This window comes from Lates calcarifer, linkage group LG17, assembly GCF_001640805.2.
Source record: "Lates calcarifer isolate ASB-BC8 linkage group LG17, TLL_Latcal_v3, whole genome shotgun sequence".
Lineage (NCBI taxonomy): Eukaryota > Metazoa > Chordata > Actinopteri > Centropomidae > Lates > Lates calcarifer.
Window position 1 is genome coordinate 11,048,837 of NC_066849.1, and position 12,674 is coordinate 11,061,510.

The 12,674-nt window shown below is 41.3% G+C and overlaps 2 protein-coding genes across 2 annotated transcripts in view; one reads left to right on the forward strand and one right to left on the reverse strand.

The window, feature by feature from the left end:
* Positions 1–35: 35 nt before the first annotated feature.
* olfml2ba (olfactomedin-like 2Ba) lies at positions 36–8,361 on the forward strand. Its single transcript, XM_018667427.2, has 8 exons — positions 36–669; positions 799–1,062; positions 1,342–1,460; positions 2,711–2,876; positions 4,324–4,552; positions 4,973–6,028; positions 7,075–7,251; positions 7,350–8,361. The coding sequence occupies exons 1-8, from the start codon at positions 502–504 to the stop codon at positions 7,961–7,963; spliced, it is 2,793 nt and encodes a 930-aa protein (XP_018522943.1). The 5' UTR covers positions 36–501; the 3' UTR covers positions 7,964–8,361.
* A 293-nt stretch (positions 8,362–8,654) lies between these two features.
* atf6 (activating transcription factor 6) overlaps positions 8,655–12,674 on the reverse strand; it is a 30,945-nt gene continuing 26,925 nt past the window's right edge. Inside the window, exon 16 of the mRNA XM_018667419.2 lies at positions 8,655–10,681. Within this exon, the coding sequence (XP_018522935.1) occupies positions 10,485–10,681 (197 nt within the window). The 3' untranslated portion in view covers positions 8,655–10,484. The remainder of the gene's footprint in view (positions 10,682–12,674) is intronic.

A 12,674-nucleotide genomic window follows, 5' to 3' on the forward strand; every position in this document is an offset into this window, starting at 1 on the left:
ATCAAATCAAAGTGCAACAGGTTGGAACTTTGTATTTGACCTCGAAATGTGCTTTATAATCATAAACTGCAAGTTAAATCTGAAAAAAGTCCAGATTAGACCTTAGCTTTCGGTGCAGCTCTTATTCATGCCTGCTACTAATAAGCTGCACATTGTGTGAGAAGTCTTTTGAAGCAGTTCAACTCCTCCTCGCCAGTTTGATCAGATCCGCCTCCTGTCAGCGGTGCTCCAGCAACAGATGCCGGCTGCACTCTGTCAGGGTGCACGGTTTCTCTGGACTCATCAGCCAACATTCACTGTGGCTATGAAAAAGATGACAAGGCGCTGTAAAGCGTAATCCCTGCTGTGTCTGATGACATTTTGGATACACTTCTCTGATTCTGGATCCAGACGCAGGGCTATGAAAATTTCTTGGCAGCTAAATTAATCGGTGACAGGCTGTGCCTGCTTAACATACTTGCAGAATTATTTCTCCTGTCGGCGCTCTGTGAGCTTCACAACATGTATAAGTTATGCATTGTCATCGTAATGTGCTGTGCGTTTTCTCCGCGGGGCTTTGCAGCACCCAAGACCATGGGTGCAGATCCCAGGTCACAACTTGAGAGCATTGAGGAGCAGAACGACAGACTGCAGGAGGAGATAGATGATCAAGAGAGCATCCTCTCAAAGGTAGGAGGAAAAGTCCCATTTCTTACTTTGCATAATTTCTTTGTGGACATATCATCATCTTGTGCGTTGAAATTCAAACGTTTCTGATTGAGCGTGGTGGAAAATACATCCGTCCTCTTCTCTTTGTAGCTGCTGGGTGATTATGACAAAGTGAAAGCCCTCTCGGAAGGCTCTGACTGTCGGTGTAAATGTGTTGTCAGACCCCTGAGCAGGAGCGCCTGTCGGCGGATAGAAGAAGGGAGCGCCTCTACGCAGGACTTCTACACTGTGGAGACTATCACGTCTGGACCAGAGTGCAAGTGCGCCTGCATCGCTCCTCCGTCAGCGGTCAACCCATGCGAGGGAGAGTTCAGGCTGAAAAAACTTAGGGAAGCTGGAAAAGAGAATGTCAAGGTGAAGTTTCATCCTGTCCATTTTTCATGCACACCAGAGCCTCGAGTACACACAAGTCACTATACTCCAGAGCCAATAGGCTGCTCCCTTCCACGACTATTGATTTCTAGAGAGGCTTGGATCACTGGAAGCATGGATATCACGTCTTATCAAATTCAGTCAAGGATAGCCCCTCATTTTATTCATTACCAGAGACTCAGAGTTTGGATGGGCCTGTTTTACACATGGTATGTCTTGGGTAAACCCCTTTTTTTGACGGAATCCACTTGATCGTTTTAGCTGTCCACCATCCTTGAGCTGCTCGAGGGCTCCTTCTATGGCATGGATCTACTGAAGCTGCACTCCATCACCAATAAGCTCCTTGATCGTGTGGAACACATTGAAAAGGTACAGCAACAGTGTAATATTGATGCAAATAACATACGCACCAACTTGTGGGAGTGAGTTTGTTTGTATTGGTGGCCAGGCCTTACATCACATGTGGAAGTTTATCTGTCTGAGTTCAGACCCCTTCTTAAAAAAAATGCTGACTGGCCTGTTGTAAATGGATCAGCAAAATGCATTGTTTTTTTTTTTTTTTTTTTTTTTGCTGTTGTTTGTTAGATTACTAACTCACTAATAGTGATAACAGTTTTAGATAAATGGGTTCAAGCTTACATCATGAATTCCTGAATATGAAAAAAGGCTCCCAAGTGTTCTCAGTTACGTTGGCTGATTAGACCTCTCTTCAGGTTGAGGTGGTTTTTCTGATCATAAATTGAAAAGTTGTCCCACCCAAACAGGTGCTGTAAAAGTAACCATACCCCAACAGAGGAGTGTCTAATTATCTAAAATAAGTGAAAACATCTGTGTGAATGTACCATGGGTTGTTAGTCATTGAATCATATTTTTAACTGACTCATGGGTTAGATGAGCAACAGAGACCTGGGGCACAGCTCAAAACACTTGATAATGTTGCAACATACTGTACTTGCCTGATGTTAAGAAAGCTGTGATGTACAAACTGTCAGAGCAGGGCATTTGCTTCTGACATGACCATTTTCACAAAGTTGTCTTTGCATGGAAAACGATGGTCACAGTTAATAATATTAATGAAGTACATTCCAGTATTATTTTTGTTATTTCAACTGTGTCTGTCCTGGTCTGACATCACATGAAAAGGTCAGCTGTAGAGAAGCGAAAGTGTGAGCGACAGTTGGTGAGCGACGATGCTCACTGAGGAGCGTGAGGGAGAAGAGCTTCTTGTGCATCAAAACTGAATAGACTTTTTCACAGAGGACATTCTGACATGTCACAGAAGGAAAAGCAAATGTTTGAATAATGAAATGAATGACAGCTGAGTTCCCTTTAGCTGCTCCAGTTTCAGGATCATGCCATTGTGCATGCTGGCTCACTGTCACACTGTCATGACTGTCATTACTGGGACATTTGTATAGAACAGAGCCATTGTTAATATTATTAGTTATGGCTGTTCTTTTACTAATGCGATAAGTCAAAAGGCCTGTTAGTGGTCAAGATAGTTGGGGCTCTTCTTGATTCTTCTCCCTTCTGTCAGTGATTATGTCTGTGGATGACTGCAGCCTATTTTCCATTAAACTCATGCACAGTACTTCTGTTAATATCTTGATTTGTCCACGGCTGCATGAAGGTGGTGTCTCAAACAAACAATGTCACGAAATGAGGTGAAGCCTCAGGAGAGCCCTCCTATTCAGGCAGATGCGACTGAAAGCCCACCCACTTCTGCTCCACTACGGCATCAGGACAAGAAGAGAATCAGTGAGGTCAGCGGTGCAGCAGCCTATCAGAACACAGAGGTCAGTGTGACATCTTAATACTGATTGTAACAGGAGTAAAAGAAGGGGCTAAGATATGAACACCAGTCTGTGACATTGGTACTTCTTAATTTTACTGTACTATAATAGCATAGTAAGAACTACTCTTACTTTAACTAACTATTTGACTCTAGTTAGTGCCATGACATGACACACAGGTGCAATGATTTAACATAACCTTGTATTTACTTTGTAATTACTGATTCAAAAAGCTGAATGCCTTTAGTTGTACCAACATACATATTAGCAGTGTATTCACTAGTTAATTATGCTTTAATTGTACAAAAGGGTATTAATATAACAAATTCTACAAAAATTGTATATTTAACAAATAGTCATAGAGCAGTTACTATTAAAGTAGATGCTATTATAGGCTGTTGGCAAATATTATAGTACATTTTTATGTCAGTTGCAATGTTTCATACAGAAATTACACCAGTATGTTAATGTAATGTAATTCTTGAATGAATTAATAGCAGGCTGAAAACATCAATGAACTTATTCATGGTTATGGTTCTTTACGGTGCTACATCCATAAATATTATCAGATTGTGGGGCAAATCCTGATATCCTCTGTATCAAAAGCAGTTGTGAAGGCTGCAACTGAATTGATCGAGTTTAGGAAAGGAACAAGTATAAAAGAAGTGATTGGATTCACATGTTGCTGCTCAGTCCGGTAAAACATTATTTAGTTTTGTGTTCCTTCAAAACAAAAAGGAACAATTATGTGTTCTTTCCACAAACTCCTTCATAACTCCTACATAAAATCATCGTCTCCATGATTAAGGACCAAGAATGTGTAAAAGATTTACTGAAATAATTGGAAGGTTTGGCAGTTCCAGTGGACGATAGCAGACCTCAGACCAGTGACTGTACCACTGGGCCCTGATCCATTACAGCTTCAATATAAACTGGAGAGCAGGTCCAGCAGTGTTGGGTGGACCTGGACTTCACATGCATGTGATTCACTAGGTTAATATGTTTAGCGAGAGGACTCATAAGAAGCAAAACAGTTATTGATAAAAAGTGAAACTTCAGGGAATGCTTTTTAGTGAAATGTTTCCTCTTTGTAATTCAGGATAATAAAAAGGATAATTCAAGTTTATTGCAACTTGGGTCACACTCTGTAGTTTCTGTGAATATGACTACGTGCTCAAAAAGAAGTCTGACAGTGCAAGAAACTTGAACGGTCAGATGATCTTACTTGTTTTAAACAAACCCTAAGTTAACCATACTTATTTGGAGAAATAAAATAAGGTAATTGCTTAAAGTACTACCCAAACATCACCATCAAAAATCTGTCACATTGGTCGATATCTGATATTGAACAAATATCGGCCCATTATTAATCAGAGAGACGTGCTGGTATCATCCTAATTCATGGTTCATGTTTCTCATAGAATTATTGTGTGTCTCTGTCCATTAACAGGGAAAGTATGAGGAGAAGTTTATCGGGGAAAATCTGTCCCTCCTACAGACAGATGGTTCTGCTCAGATCATTGAGGTCAAACCTCAGGTGACTCCCAAAAATGTGGCTGACAAGGAGGCTTCTCAGGTGTCGAAGGCTGGCCCCAACGGCATGATCATCCGAGGAATGACTTTTTATAAATCTGAGCCAGACCCGATGGTGGCAGATGACGGGGAGCCTGGAGAGAACTGTAAGTACAAGCACTGTCTGAAGAAAGTGCAACATCACTTTACATATCAATCAACTGCCCACTGGCGTAGCTTTAACTGCTGCTGCACAGCATGAAATGATAAATGATACCCTCAATCTTTTTTGTCCTGTCCACACTCTGGCAACTGTAAAACAGGATATGTGGTTTAATGGGTGGATGCAGTATAAATACATTACATTGCTTGATGGTGTGGGATGTCAGATCATTGAAAGTTAGCCACAAAAACTTAATGCTTACCACAGCTGCCTGTTAGGACCATCTGGGAGCTGCTCTCAGCTGCTGTGGCAATTGTAAAAGTGTAGTTACAAAGCCATTTGTAACTACGCTTTTTGCTCTGTAATCTGCATGGTCAGCGATGATTTACTCAGATTATTTGAAAACTTGCCTTTCTCTCTTCAGTTTTTGAGTATCATGGATTCAGTGGTGATGGCCCAGTAAATCTCTTCATTGAAGAGAATCTTCTTCAGCACAGAGCTCCTCGCCCCAGGACGAGGGCAGGACCAAGATCATTTCGACCAAAGACTACAGCTCCTCTGCACAGTTCCAAGAAGACCAGCCAATCAACAAAACTGAAAGAAACAGAGTCCACCTCAGAGACTCATAATGAGTCCATCAGTGCCACTGAAACCACATCAGTTGATGTGTCTGCAGATGCACAGAATGACACATCCATGAGGATGAGAAGTGTAACGTTTGAACCAACCACTACCACACAAAAAAACAGGACCACAGACGCTGCACCTCAGACTACTCAAAGAGTCACTGCTGAAATCACTGAGTGGCCAATTCACTTGATGGATGAGCCAGCCGGCACCTCCCAAAGTGTCACTGCCAAGGAAACAACCATAACTACAATGAAGTCAAGCCATCCCTCTGAAATTACAGCCACAAACAAAATCCTCCCAGCATTCACAACAAGAAATACACCAACCACCATGTTGGAAATGTCTACCCTGGAGCTGAAAGAGCAAATGCAAACCATACCTGGTAGCACTGCAGCTAATCCAAGCTCACTTGCTCCAAATCCAACCACAGAGGCTCCAACTACCAGCCCAACTTCCACTTTGACCATCACAACCCATGCTGCCATGACCTCAGCACCAATACACCCTACAACAGCTTCTGCAATAACTACCTCTGCACAGGCTACTACCACAACGCCAGAAGAAGAATCTGAACCCACTGTCTTTTCAAGTTTAACTTTGCCTCTAACCACACAGAGACCAACCACTTTGCCACCACACACTTCTTTGCCTTTCACCACACCTGTGACTACCTCTTCGACAGCCACCACCACCACCACCACCACAACCACCACCACTACCACCACCAGGAAGGCTGCCCAAGTCAAACGGAAATATAAAATCAGCTGGGAAGAGGAAGAGGAGAAGGACAGACACCTGGAATTAGATGAGCCAATGCAAAGACAGGAGGAATCTACTTCAGAAAAACATGGTAAATAAGTTTTTGTGTCAGATGGAAGGCGATACCATCACGTTATTCTGTTTAAATAGTGAGATATTAAAATGCCTGTTTTACCTGTGCATTGAAACTAGAGCACTTACAGCAATGCTGCCAGCTCTGTGAGTCTGCATGTACTAGGCACAGTGATGCTTTAAGCTAAATGCTACCATCAGCATGCTAACATGCTCAAAATAGCAATGCAAACATGCTGATGATTGTTTTGTGTGTTAGTGTGCTAACATGTAATCAGCACTTGAAACAGAGTACAGCCAGGCTGCTGGGGACATAGTATTTGGTCATAAACCGCAGGACAGAATTTGAACTTTAACCTGCTGATGGCACTTGATTGGGAAAAGTCTGAAAAAAGTCAGCAGACTTCACTCTCTTGGCACTGAGGATATTTTTACCAAATTTCATGGCAATCCATCCAACAGCTCTCAAGATATTTCACTAGAAACTACATTTCAGCCTTATGGTGGCCTTAAAGGTAAAATAAGGGGATCACTAAAGTCAGTCAGTTTCATCCTCTGAGGACTATGAATGTCTTGACAGTTTTGTGGCTATCTAGCCAATAGTTGTTGAGATATTTCTGTTTGGACCAAAGTGGTGGACCAACAGACCAAATAGCAGACAGACTGACATTGCCATCCCCAGAGCTATGCTGCTAGTGGCTAAAAAACACTGTAGCAAGTACAAGTACAAGAGCTTAGCACCAAAAATGTTTCCAAAAAAGACCTGTGAATTGCTGTGATTTCCTGTGCAGTTTGAAATACCAAATGGAAAGGACCAACATCATGCCTTAACTATTTTAAAAGTGAGATTATACGCATCATTAGAAAAATATTTAAGAATTGTTGTATGAATTGCTTAACTTTGAAATTCAGTGCTCTGTTGTCTGTGGCAACCTCACCCTTTCCGTGATTCTAGCTGGTTAAAACAAAAGCCTCTAATTATTTTCAGACTCTTTGACGTAGGTCTGGATGATGTTAAATTGCTTCTAAATCCTCACTCATAGCTCTCTGTGCCTTTTTGTACAGGGGAGTGTAAGGACACTTTGGCAACAATCTCTGAGCCAGTAACTCACAACACCTATGGCAGGAACGAAGGAGCGTGGATGAAGGATCCAAAGTCTGATAATGACAAAATTTATGTCACAAACTTCTATTATGGGAACAACCTCCTGGAGTTTCGCAACCTGGAGGTTTTCAAACATGGTAAGAACTAGTAGTCATATCTTTCACTCATTCATTTTTTATTTTCCTTTTGGTTTTGATAAATCTCTTGGTTCTCCATTCCTCTTTATCCTTCCTAGGCCGTTTTACCAACTCCTACAAGCTTCCTTACAACTGGATCGGCACAGGCCATGTGGTCTACGATGGAGCCTTCTACTACAACCGTGCCTTCTCCCGTGACATCATAAAGTTTGACCTGCGTCAGCGTTACGTGGCCTCCTGGACCATGCTGCATGATGCCCTGTTCGAAGAGTCGTCGTCACCGTGGGAGTGGCGCAGTCACTCAGACATTGACTTTGCAGTGGATGAGAGCGGCCTATGGATCATCTACCCAGCGCTGGACGATGAGGGCTTCTTACAGGAAGTGATCGTATTGAGTCGTCTGAACCCCATGGACCTCAGCATGCAGAGGGAGACCACCTGGAGAACTGGGCTAAGGAGAAACCACTACGGGAACTGCTTCATCGTGTGCGGCGTCCTTTACGCTGTTGACAGCAACAACCAAAAGGACGCCAACCTGGAATACGCCTTCGACACGCACACAAACACTCAGATGATTCCCAGAATGCCCTTCACCAACAACTACACCTACACCACGCAGATTGACTACAATCCCAAAGAGGGTGTGTTGTACGCATGGGACAATGGACACCAAGTCACATATAACATTAAGTTTGCTTATGTAGACCCTTAGTAAGGGTTGACCGTAGTTATTTTTAAAAGTTAATTCTATGGTTTGAATGGATTGTAGATCAGTCCACATGGCCTTCAGTGGAGACAAATGGGGGCCAAATGTACATATATACTTCAGTATATTGTAATTAAATTGCTTTGTTCTTATCAAGAATGTTTTAAATTTTGCCTGAAATAAATGAAAAAGTGAGCCTGATTCCTCAGTCAAAAAAAATTCTCTCTGAACAAATCCCCAACTTTTGTGGACAAATTCCATTTTTCTGTTTTATACGTTATTTTATATTACATGTTTCTTCGCATCATATGCCACAGGTCCTTTGTCTTGTGAAAGCACTTACTCCCTCCATATCAGACTGCTTTGAGGAGACTGCAATAAAGTTTGGAAATACTAACGGAAAATGTCTTCTTTGTTTGGTTAACCACAGTTGATGTTAAAATGGCTTTAATTATAGATTGTGAGTGTTAATCCAACTGGAAGACTACAAGGATGGACTCAAGACAACCAGGCAGGAAAAGACTAGAAAAAACAAATACAGACATTCACAGAAAGACTGTTCAAGCCTGTAATTTACTGTTACAGTTAGTGGAAGAAAATACACAGGAACAGTTAAAACTATTGTACTTGTTGAACAAAAAATAAAATAACGCAGTTATAGGATTTCCTGCAATAGCCCAAAGGATGCACACACAGGTATAGTTAGAGAAAATCCAGTGTTTATTTTGGTTTCTGCACATAATAGAAAAGAAAAAAACAAAACCTCACAAGTTTTTAATTGTACTCTTGTTTTGTCCCAAAGTACTGTTGGGATGCAGTGAAAACAATGTGGCAAATCAAATATATTTTTGAAACCAGAAGCCCTGGCTTAAAACAGCACAAAGGCATGTTTTTTTTTTTTTTTTTTTCCTTTTTTTCTGAACATTTTTATGGACATCTGTTGAGCTAAAACATAACCATATGTACAATCATGTAGCTAAGAGAAATGCACTTTCAGTCACAAAAATGCAATATGTTGTTTTATCAGCATGTACAGAAACTGGCAGAGAAGGGTAACAACTTATGATGATGTATAATTTCTTATTTAATATAAATTTTACCCCAAATTACAGCTAGTCAAATTAAGGCATTTAAAGCCAGAACTGAAGTTCTCAGGTCCTGCATTTATAGTGCAAATGTTAACAACAAATTAGTACTAAAATCTATCAGAACTCCACACAGAATAATTTCCAGTAGGTTGGAATTCCAATATAGGCTGAAGTGCACCGAATAAAAGTGCAATTTAACCCGTGGACGGACAAGTCAGGACTAAAATGTTTTTTTCACATGTATTTCTTTTAGTGGAGATAATAAAATTTTAACGTCAATACATTTTTCTAAGATAAAATCTTGTGCACGTTCACCCACAGTAACTCTGCCAGTATCTACAACTACACTGTATGTTTCCTCTCTACCATTTCATATTTTATAGTCTTACTTTTCAGTGAACAATTATAAATAAAAAGTTCCCACAAAGTTTGATCAGGAGGATAAAGAAAATAACAATCAATAAATCCTGACAGAAGAGAGAGAAATGAACAGAAGAACAGAAGAAATGAGCAAATTGCATCAGACCACAGAAGTTGCTATAACTGTTACATAATAATAGAAATAAATATGTACAGTATCTGAATCTGTTCATTAATATAAGTGAAGCACAGTGTAAAGACCCCAAAATTAAGAACTGAAATTCCCCATTGATTCAATGCTGGAAACAGAGCACCTGATGGAAACCAACCAACGACATAGTGGTTAGCCTGTTAGCTTACACAGATCTCCTGACTTCCTGAGTTTACTGAATGCCTCTGGTGCCGCAAGTAATTAGTCTGGCATCTCTTACTACTTCACTAATAAAATTAGAGAGTCAAAAAGGACTAAAACTGAGTAAGAGAGATGATTACAGGACTTTTCTAGCTGAGATACAAATACACAGATTTTGTTGTGCTTCTAAACATTGATATCACAAATGCATTTTTCTGTCTTTAATTAAGGTTTGAAGAAGCTAAATCCTAGGTTTAAATCAATTTACATTCTAAGCTCTGTCTTGAAATTAAGAAAAAAAAGAGCAGACTTCAGGAGAGCTGCTAAGGGGGTAAAAGTATTTGTGTTATGACGGGGTGACTCAGGGTTCAATGCTCTGCCCCCTGCCGCTAAGCAATTACCCTTACGTAGGGCGTCTGGGGTCACAGGGAGAAGTCAGCGTTGCCACACTAGCTAGCGTCTGCTCGGACCCTGTTCCAGACTACCTCCGGATATCAGTCCTCATAAAGAATGTGCTTGACTTGAGCGGACAAACATTTGAGCTACCCTTGAATTCTAATGGTTAAGGATTTCTGCATTCACATCTAAGTCACAAAAATAAAGTCAGTGGGAGCACAAAAGCTTGAAAATACACTTCTTCAATCGAAAAAAAAAAAGTCTGAACTGAGGTCTTGTCTTGTGTTCATCTCGATGAGTTTCACTGTGGAGGAGGTTGCCGATGGTGATCTTAGGCAGACCCCATTAGCACGCCGACAGGAGGCACGGCCTGGTTGTCGGTCGGGGAGTGCTGGTAAAACGTGTCTGTGTGATTGACCCGGAGCAAAGGTGGGATGGTGGAAGACCTGATGTGGAGGATCCTGGTGTCTGTTACTTCGCAGTCGATCTGCATCATCACCTCAAACTCTTTGTCCCTGATGATGCTGTCTGTAATGGCAGGAGAGGAAGAGAAGGGTTGTTAAAAATCAATGCACCAACAAACAGGGAAGTTATTCCAGTTTAATTTGTGTATATTCTCAATCAACAGAGATTCCACATCAATTCGTTAATTTTTTTCTGTCAAGTTTTTTTGGCATGCTTGCTGTAGAAAGACATGATAATAGAGTATTATGGGAGTATAAAGGAGTACTGTCTAAGGCAGCTAGGAGGGGAGGGGAGGCAGCTAAAAACCGCGAGAATGGGCGGAGGCTTGGTTACAGATGGAGTCCAGAGGTGAGTCACATACTGGATTTCTCCTACATAGAGATAAACAAAACAGCTCTAAACAAGAGCAGGACATGCACAGTTGAGAGAAGAAAGTCTGGCAGGAATGTGGGAGAGAAAGTGAGAGCCTGCCATCACTGATGATGAGTCAGTATCCTTCAGGCTTCTTGCTGTGTTCAGAGAAGAGGAAGCTCTGAAAGTGACGTTGATGAGTCAGGCCATTGTGTCTGAAGAAACCCCAGAGACTGCAGATGGTGTACAGTACGATGATGAACACAAAGCTTGTTAGCAAAGATTAAATACACTTTCAGGGTCATCCTGCGGTTTGACCCACAAACAAGCAATTACTGTACTCTGGCCTTATCTTGGGAAATTCAAGTTTTGGGAAAAGATGCTGGCCTTGAGACAACGATACGGGTCATGGTTTTTGGTCTACCACCGCCTAACTTTACTCAGCCTGGGGGAGGAACATCCCTTAAAGTGGACAGTCTTGTAAAATTCTTCGCTAGAGAAACCCATTAACAACAAGCTGAGGGATCCCTTGTGTATTTACATTAACAGTCAATTTGCGGCGTCTTTTGTATTCCAGGGACGACAGCAACATTCCCCCTGTGGAGCGCACAAGCCAAACACTCCTCAGTCAGTTTTCGTGCACTCTTATATGACCTAGAAATGGAGCTGTAGGCGTCTTTAAAATGCCTGAGAGTGCTGCAAGTTGTTTAAAAGCTGCAGTCTTTTTTCAGAGACACCTGTGCAAGACATCAGCTTCTTCTGACTTTCTGCAGGATTTCCTCGGACGTATACTTTGGAGGCAGAGAGAGTTTATCAGATTGTACAGAGACTGTACAATGGCTCCTTCTGCAGCCGGAAGATTCCACGGATGTTCATATCATTAGATGGTTTGTGGACATATCGCTGAGTATGACTTCATCTACCACTGAACTTCCGTTTTCTGCACCTGCAGTGAAACTGGAACTTTTCAAATGGCTTCAGTGTTTCAGCAGACATCTCTGGAAATCATCCTCTTGGTTTGGATTTAACTCTTTGTCACGCTACATCTATGTCAAATTAGGTTTGGGTCTGAAGCTGAGCTGGAAAAGTTATTCTCTGTGTATCTCCATATAGCTTGATGAGATCATAACTGGTTTTCTTCTCCCTCAGTTCAAGGTTCTGTTATTACTGCAGTCAAGCCTGTGATGATTCTGTTCATTGCAAAACAAAGTGCTCTGACGTTACCGCCACTTAGCTAATTTCAGTTACACAATAAAAATTACAAAAAAAATAGGCGTACATTAATGTTGCACCATGTCTGCTGGATTTGTACACAAGCGACTGCTAACACATTCATCATATCAACTTTATAAAGTTATGATGTGTCAATACTGTGTTTGCAGCTTGTGAAAACTTTAGGTTGTTAACTCTTTATTCCGAGACTTCATGTTCTGTTACCCGTAATTACTTTTTAAGTGCACAACTATTACAAAATTTAATTCCCTGCACAGTTTACATCCATCTTTCACCAAATTATCAAAATGTCTGATCTCTATTCAGTTAACTGCTTGAGGGGCCTGAACAGTGGAAGAGGAAGCACACAAACACACAGCCACAAGGCTCAACTTCAAACAGCAGCTCTTTGAAAAGGCTGCCAAATCTACCGTCCTGCTCTGCGTGGTCTCCTTCCCCCTTTTACTAGTGCCATCTGGAGATGTTCCAGAAA